Source organism: Emiliania huxleyi, assembly GCF_000372725.1.
Source record: "Emiliania huxleyi CCMP1516 unplaced genomic scaffold EMIHUscaffold_663, whole genome shotgun sequence".
Taxonomy (NCBI): domain Eukaryota; phylum Haptophyta; order Isochrysidales; family Noelaerhabdaceae; genus Emiliania; species Emiliania huxleyi.
The window spans coordinates 17,069-24,664 of record NW_005197030.1 but is presented as its reverse complement, the minus strand read 5'-3'; the positions used below and the strand labels follow the sequence as shown (position 1 = coordinate 24,664).

At 67.5% G+C, this 7,596-nt stretch overlaps 3 protein-coding genes across 3 annotated transcripts in view; 2 read left to right on the top strand and 1 right to left on the bottom strand.

Moving 5' to 3' along the window:
* Nucleotides 1–388: 388 nt before the first annotated feature.
* EMIHUDRAFT_43751 (hypothetical protein) lies at nt 389–1,126 on the top strand (the record flags this gene model as incomplete). Its single annotated transcript, XM_005762744.1, has 2 exons — nt 389–541; nt 689–1,126. Coding segments are annotated over 2 exons (591 nt in total), but the record flags the coding sequence as incomplete, so codon positions are not given.
* Nucleotides 1,127–2,272: 1,146 nt separating this feature from the next.
* Nucleotides 2,273–6,105, bottom strand: EMIHUDRAFT_248396 (hypothetical protein; the record flags this gene model as incomplete). The annotated part of the gene is made up of 8 exons (XM_005762743.1): nt 2,273–2,349; nt 2,567–2,984; nt 3,074–3,216; nt 3,645–4,322; nt 4,458–4,532; nt 4,752–4,803; nt 4,960–5,191; nt 5,309–6,105. 8 exons carry the CDS (start codon nt 6,103–6,105, stop codon nt 2,273–2,275), a joined length of 2,472 nt encoding a protein of 823 aa, XP_005762800.1.
* A 498-nt stretch (nt 6,106–6,603) lies between these two features.
* EMIHUDRAFT_120573 (hypothetical protein) overlaps nt 6,604–7,596 on the top strand; it is a gene marked incomplete at both ends in the record, with an annotated part of 2,729 nt that continues 1,736 nt past the window's right edge. The window contains 2 exons of the mRNA XM_005762742.1: nt 6,604–7,000; nt 7,274–7,382. Coding sequence (XP_005762799.1) covers nt 6,604–7,000; nt 7,274–7,382 — 506 coding nt within the window. The remainder of the gene's footprint in view (nt 7,001–7,273; nt 7,383–7,596) is intronic.

Genomic DNA, 7,596 nt, shown 5'->3' with positions numbered 1-7,596 from the left:
CACGATGACCTGGCTGCCGTACCTGCAGGTCACCATCCCGACGGCGCAGTTGCAGTTCCTGCAGGACCTCTACTACAACACGTGTTATCCCACGCAGAAGGACACGCCCATCTTCGACCTGACCGCGCCCGACATGATCAACCAGCACTGGAACCGCGAGGACTACATGGACGGCCACTACAACACGGGCAAGAACGCGTTCCAGAGCTACCTCTACCGCGACGTCTACTCGACCAACGGCACCGAGATCGACTCGGACACCGTGCCCTACTGCGACTGGATGTTCGCCAAGGGCATCGACACCGACACCGGCACCTGGTCGGACCCGATCGCCGGCAAGACGGCGTGCGACGACTTCGAGTTCGTGAACTGTGACCTGCAGGGCAACATCCTCGAGCTGCTGCTGGCGAGCCACGCGTTCAAGGGCGAGATCCCCGCGTCGATCGGCAACCTGCCGTACCTCAAGACGCTCTCCCTCTCGCGCAACCAGCTCACCGGCACCGTGCCCTCCTCCATCTTTGCCTCCGAGAGCCTGGAGGAGGTCTACCTGACGCACAACTTCTTCACGGGCGAGCTGCCGTGCGCGACGCACACCGAGCCCAAGCTGAAGAAGGCGTCGTACTCGCAGAACTACTTTACCGGCTCGCTCAAGTCGTGCCTCTTCTCGGAGGCGCCGAGGCTGCAGGAGCTGTACCTCGACTTCATCAACCTCGACTCGCCGATCCCTGCAGAGATCAAGGAGGCGACGCAGCTCTCCCACTTCTCGGCCGTCCACTCTGGCCTGACGGGCGACCTGCCGATGGACATGATGTGCTCGTCCAAGCTCTTCACGCTCGACCTGTCGCGCAACAAGCTCACGGGCACGCTGAAGAAGGTGGTCATCAACGGGTGGAACGGCATCTACCGCCTGACGCTCGACTCGAACGAGTTTGCGGGCGAGCTGCCCACGTTCGACTGGCACACGGCCAACCTGCGCTACCTCTCGCTGCGCAACAACAAGTTCAGCGGCAACTTCGAGGTGTCGCTCCTCGGCTTCCAGAACGAGCAGGTGGCCACCTCGGGCTCCCGCCTCAGACTCGACGGCAACGCCTTCAGCGGCGAGCTGCCCTCGTTCATCTACCGCCTCCTCACCGACGCGCACGGCGTCGGCTCCTTCTCGGCGACGCGCAACCACATGCTGTGCGACCCGGCGACGGGCGAGTGGCCCAGGTGGGTCTTCCGCTTCGACACCGCCGCCTTCGGCCAGTGCACACCGCTCGCGAAACCCACGTCGGCCTCCAACCTGATCCCCGGCCAGTACTTCACCGTGACGGGCTCCGACTTCATCGCGTCCAACGAGCTCAAGTGCCGCGTCGACTCCACCGTGTTCCCCGCGTCGTACGTCAGCCCGACGCAGGTGCTGTGCGGCCCGATCGGCTACGGCTTCTCTCCGGGCAACTCGTACACCGTCTCCGTCGCCAACTACGGCACCGACTTCTACTCGGCCGAGCTGGCCAAGTCGACCTACCAAGCGGTCTCGGCCACGCTCCCGCTGAGCCCGAACATGCCGCCGCCGTCGGCCCCGCCGGCCCCCGAGGAGGAGGACGGGCTCGGGGCCGGCGCCATTGCAGGCATTGCGGTGGGAGCTACAGTGGCGGTCTGCGCGATCGCCGCCCTCTGCGTTGTTATCAAGAAGGAGCGCTCGGGGTCGCCTCTCTTTGTGCCGGTCGTGGCCGACACAGCCAATTCCGGCAAAGCGGATGGCGCCCCAGCTGGCGGCGGCACAGACCTTCCGTCGCTTTGACTTGTATCCTCATTGTAGGAGTGAGCAGCTGCGCCGCCTCCACCTTGCGGGAGGGCACAGGGGCGTCTCGCTCTCATTGTACACTCTATAGAACTCATTGAGCGCCAAGCTCCGTCCTTCCTGCTAGCTTGCTGCGGCCCGCGATGCGATATTTGTGTGTTGATGCGCATGCGCTTTGTAGCCACTGGGGCGTAGCTGAGGGTCAGGGAGCCGGTGGTATAGCAGCCACTGCGCAGCACGCGAGCCACCGTACCCGGATGAGTGCCTTGTCCGCTCGGTCGGCGCGGCCTCCGTCCGTGGCAGGCTGCCGTGTCCGTGCTGTGGGGTGTCTGTGTGAGAGACTGTGCGTCGTTTGAGAAGAGGATAGCTAATAGCTTGGTGCTGCCTTCATTATGATTTATGTCGGCAAATACTCCAGAGATATGTGTATGTATTAGTAGGATCGTGAGTTTTGTGGACGGAGAGTGGGCGCGTCCAAGGGGGGTGACTCTATGCGATGTCGATCGCCGGCCACACCTCGCGCCAGACGTGGTTCGCCATGTTGTCGAGCATCACCTGCACGGTGCCTGCCCCCCGGCCGGCGCGCACAACATCCTCCCCATTTTCTAGACGGGGGTGCGATCTAGACCTAAGAACAAAAAAAGCTTGCTGGTTGCGTACGGTAGGGTATGAGTAGGGGGGAGTAGGCCAAGACTGCAAACAGGGATGGGGATGGGATGGGATTCAGCTCGCCGCGAAGAAGACGAAGGAGTCGCTCAACTGGTTCAGCGGAGTGCTCGATACGTCGGACGAAATCGAGGAGGGCGCCCACGGCCTCGCGCATGCGGAAGTGCATGCCCCCCGGCTGCTGGTTGGCGGCCAGCGCGTCGTCGCACGCCAGGAGGCGCGGCATGGCCGCCGGCGGGCAGCTGTACGTGCTGAAGCCCTCGCCCGCGCGCGGGTTGCTCAGGCACTCCACCTGGCCGCTCGCCACCACGTACTGGCAGCCGCTTGTGCGCCGAGGGAAGCGGCTCCAACCGGGGACGCCGCAGCCGACGCTGTCGATGATCGGGCCGCCGCCCGCCGGCTGCTCGCCGACGGTGATGCGCTGGCGCGCCGCGATGATCCGCTGCCCCGTCTGGTCGAGCGCCGTCATCAGGAGGCCGGTGAAGGGCGCGCCGACCGCCGCCGCGATGCGCTCGGCCGCGCCGCCGAGCACCTCCTCGACGGGAAGGATGCCGTCGCCAAGTCGAGGCGAACCGCGAGCAGCTCGCGCGTGCGAAGGCAGGCGGACTGCGCGGCCTCGCGTACGACCCCGAGTGGATCGAAGGAGACGGCGAGGACATCGTCGAACTCTACCGCGAGGCGCTGCGGCGCAAGCATTTCTGCCTTCAAGAGCGCCGGCTGCAACCCGCTCAACACGGGCGTGCTGCTGACTGCCCTCGCCACCGCGCCTCAGCGCGCGGGCCGCCAAATGGCTGCCACCTCCAAGTGGGTGCAAGTCCACCAGGACACGCTGGTGGTGGTGAAGGGCGACCGGTTCACGACGAAGGAGGCGAAGCGCGCCGGCATCGACGCATCGGGGTCGGGGATCGCGGGGCTGTGAGTGTGATACTTCTTACTTGCAGCCCGAGCCGTGTAGGTGTACGTCTTCGTCTTGCACAAATCACAAACACATCAACAGACAACCTCCACGTAAGATCACGTACTCAGTAGTGCGGCCCTCCGTAGCGCGGCCCACCGTAGCGCGGCGGCGCGCCCCGCGGCGGCGGCCCCCACCCGTGCTGGAAGTGCGGCGGCGGCTGTCCGCCGTGGTGCGGCGGGGGGTGCTGCTGATGCTGCGCGGCGTGCAGCGGTAAGGGCGGTAGCGCGTGTGCGAAACCGAACGGCGGCGCATGCGCAAAGCCGAACGGCGCCTGCGGCGGCATCGGCATCGGCGGCTGGTCCCACATGCGTGGAGGAGCGTGGCCGAGCGCCGAAGCATGCGGGTGCTGCTGGACGGCGGCTGGCGGCAGCGGCCCGGCGACGCGGTGGTCGAATGTGCTCGGCCCGCTCGGCTTGAAGCATTCTCGCTCGGCCGCCGTCAGCTGCTCGGTCGCGTTGGGCCCTTCGCACGCCGCCATCACGCGTCCCACAGCCTCCGCTACCGCAGCACGCCGCACGGTGGGCGCAGTCGGCGGATGAGCCTCCGCCCTATGCTCCTCATAGCGGGCTTGGACGGTGGCAATCTCGATCTGTGTGGGCGTTTTGTCGCTGCATGGTGCGGCTTGCTGCTCCGCCTCCAGGAAGGCGACCGCCTGCTGCGCCGCCGACTGCTCGGTCCCCTTTTTCCCTGCCGTCACGCACCCGACGAAGCTCCTGCCCAGCGGCTGCAGCGTGACGGTCGAGCGGAAGGACTGCTCGCCGACCGCTACGCTCGCGTAGCTGATGGTCAAGCCACGCACCATCGCCGCCTCGTTCAGCGCGCCCTTGTAGTTGATGCCGCTCGGCGCCTCCACCGCCTCAGCCTCCTCGACCACCGTCTCCTGGCTCGCCGCCGTCTCTTGGCTGTAGCCGCCCTCTTGCGAGCAGACCTCTTGCGAGCAGACCACCTGCGTCTCCTGCGTCGCCCCCGCCTCCGCCTCGTCTGCGCTGCCCTCCTCCGCCGCCGCCGCCTCCGCCTTGACCTCCTCCTCCTGCTGCTGCTCAGCGACACCATTCGCATCGGGAGCGGAGCTCGCTACTTCGGAGTCTGCTTGCTTCTCCTCGAGCTTGACCTTCTTGTTGCGTCCTGCACGACCCGACGACCCGCGCCGCTTGCGCCGCCCGCCGCCGCCTTCGCCTCCGCCGCCGCCCTCGCCGCCTCCGCCGCCATTCCCCGCGGCCTCGTTCGCCAGCCGCCTCGCCTCCGCTTGCTCCTTCGCCTCGGCCGCCCTCACGGGTTCGAGCTCCCTCAGGCGCCGCCGCTCCGCCGCGCACACCGTGCATCGCTCCTGGGCAAAGAGGTGACCCAGCTCGCCATCGGCGGCAAAGAGGCGGCGCAGCGGCGGCAGAGCGAGGCGCTCGGCCGTCGCGGGCAGCACGAGCAGCGGCACAAGCAGCGCGGGCGTCGCAGGCTCCGGCGAGCGCGGGCAGCGCGCGCGTGCGCCCAGCCGGCCGCGCGCCGCATCGTCGCATAGCAGCTCGGCGAGTTGCGAGACGCTCGGCGAGTGCTGCACGACGAACGAATAGTCCGGACAGCGAGCCTCGGCGTACATCGTGAGCACCCAGAGGAGGCCGCTAAGGTAGTGGCCCACCGTCTCCTCCGATTGCGCGTCGCCCGTTGCTGGCGCCGCCTCCGCCTCCGCGTCTTGCCCGCCGTCGTGAGTAATCAGCGCGGCCAGCTCGCGCAGCAGCAAACCGAGCTCGCGCAGGTCGAGGTGCAGCGCTGCCGTCGGCTCCGACGAAGCGCTCGCTGACGCCGCCGACGGCGACGGAGCAGGCTCGAGGCGGACGAGCGTCGCGGCCGCCACCGTCACGCCGCCGCCACCGCCGGCTGCTGCTGCGGTAGCGGCGCGGCGGCGGCACGAGTAGGCTTCGACAGCCTGCTGCAGCTTGTAGCCTTTGAGTCTAGGCAGGTAGTCATCGCCGCCGAGCAGAGCGAGCAGCACCATATCGAGTGACACGCCCGCTGGCGGCGGTAACGAGGGCTGCGGCGGCAGGCCGGCGGCGCGGCTAATGGCGCCACGGAAGCTCTCGATTGATAGGCTGCGCCTGCCGCCCTCCTTTTGAGGATCGCAGCAGAGCACGCGGTGCGCGGGCGACGCGAGTGCGAGCAGCGCGAGGTCGGCATCGCCGCCCAGCACCAGATGGCTCTCGGCAGCGCTGCCGTTGTTGGTGAGCCGGAGGTGGCGGAAGAGCTTCACCTCGCCCTCGCCGTCGTGGGAGGACGGGTCGACGACGATGCGCGCGCGCAGCCAGCCGCTCGCCCGCGCCCACCGGCGCAGCGTCGCGTCCACGTCGCGCATGAACGTGGTGCCCACCGTCACACACAGCGTCGACAGGCGATTCTGGTGGGTGCTGGCCCTGCGCTCCTCCTTGATGCTGTGCTTGACGCGGCGCTCACGCTGCTCCTTGAGCTTGGCGAGCGGCGCCGGTCCGTCGACGGCGAGAGTGAGAGAAATGCGCGGCGTCCGCAAGCGTGCCATTTCGTTGAGTTGCCTTTCGAGGTCTGCGAGCGCCGCCGCCTCGGTGGCGTTGTGCCGCACTACGCCGTGCAGCATGCTGTTGATGTCGACGTAGATGTGGTCGGCGCTGCGTGGCGTAGCGACGAAGCTGTTCTCGTGGTGGCGCTTGAGCCACTCGGAGAGGCCGGGAACGCCCATAGCAGCTAGATCACTGCAGCGCCAGCAGCGGCACGTCGGCAGGTCGCCGCAGCGCGGAGCGTTGTCGTGAGCGCATACAACTGTATAGCCAAGCAAACAAAAAACCGATTTCCACCCAACAGCCAACACGCTCGGGGGACACACAATTCCAGCAATGGTTGTGTCCCCGCTGCTCGCTCGCCCGTGCGGAGGGCATGGTCTCAGCCGGAGGGAGCCTCCCCACGTTCCCGTGAAATTACGACTGTGCTTGTTGCGCACAGCCTGCAGGTCAGCTTGGTGTGTTTGTTGAGGAGGATAGTCGCCGGGCCGTGAGGTGTGTGGTGGTGGGTGGGTGGTTCCAAGCCTCAGCCGGGCCGTGAGGTGGGTTGGTGGGTGGGTGGCTCAAGAAGCTCGTGCACGTTAACGGAGGTCCCGAGGCAAGTGGTGAAAAAAGAAAACTTTGCTACCACCTCTCCGACCGATCGACTATAGTCAACGGTGACACAGTCGATCGTCGGGATGGCACCACTCACGCCCTCCTCCGCTCTCCTCTTCGGCGCTGCATTGGGCAGCACGGCAGGTGAATGTCCTGGAAAGTCCTCGTCGGCGCCGCGCCGCCCGCGGATCTTGGTAGTGGGCGCCGGGCCGACAGGGATCGAGGCTGCTGTCTCATGCAGCCTTGCCGGTCTCGGAGTCATGCTCTGCGAAAAGGGCGACATCATCGGGCACGCGGTCCGGGACTGGGGCCACGTGCGCCTATTCTCCTCCAACAGCCTAAACTGCTCGCCAGCTGGCCTCCGCGCGCTCGCCGACCTCGGCCTCGCTCCTCCCGACCCCGCGACCTATCCGACGGGCGATGAGCTCTGCGAAACATACCTCGAGCCGCTCGCAAAGTGGCTGGCGCAGCGCGAAGACTGTGAGATCCTCCTCGGCGCGAGAGTCGAGTCCATCACGCGCGGCGGCCTCCTCAAGGGCGAGGCGATCAAGGCCGCGTCTCCACCCCGGCCTCTCCAACCCCTCTCCAACCCAGACCCCACCGCTGGCCCCTGGCCCTTAAGGCGGCCGGCTCCGAGGCGCGAGCCGCCACCGCCTTCTCGGCGCTACTCGACGTCCACGGCGAAGAGACGCTGATCGAAGGCGACATGTCCAGGACACGTCCTGCGACGCCTGACATGTCCATGTCACACAGGCGAAGAGACGCTGGTCGAGGGCCTCGCCGGAGTCATCGACGCGTCGGGCACGTACGGCCGCGGCAACTTTCTCGGCCGGGGCGGCGCGCCTGCGCTCGGCGAGCGAAAGTTGCGCGCAGCGGCCGCCGCCGGGGCCGCCTCTGCCGCCGCCGCCTCCGCCGCTCCGCCCGCCGACTCGCCGCCGCGCGACTTCTTCTTTGACCGGCTGCCCGACGTGCTTGCGCGAGACCGCGCCTCCTTCCTGCCTGCCTCGGCTCCGGCGGGCGTGTCTGTGGTGCTGGTCGGCGGCGGCTACTCGGCGGCAACCACGCTGCGGGCGCTG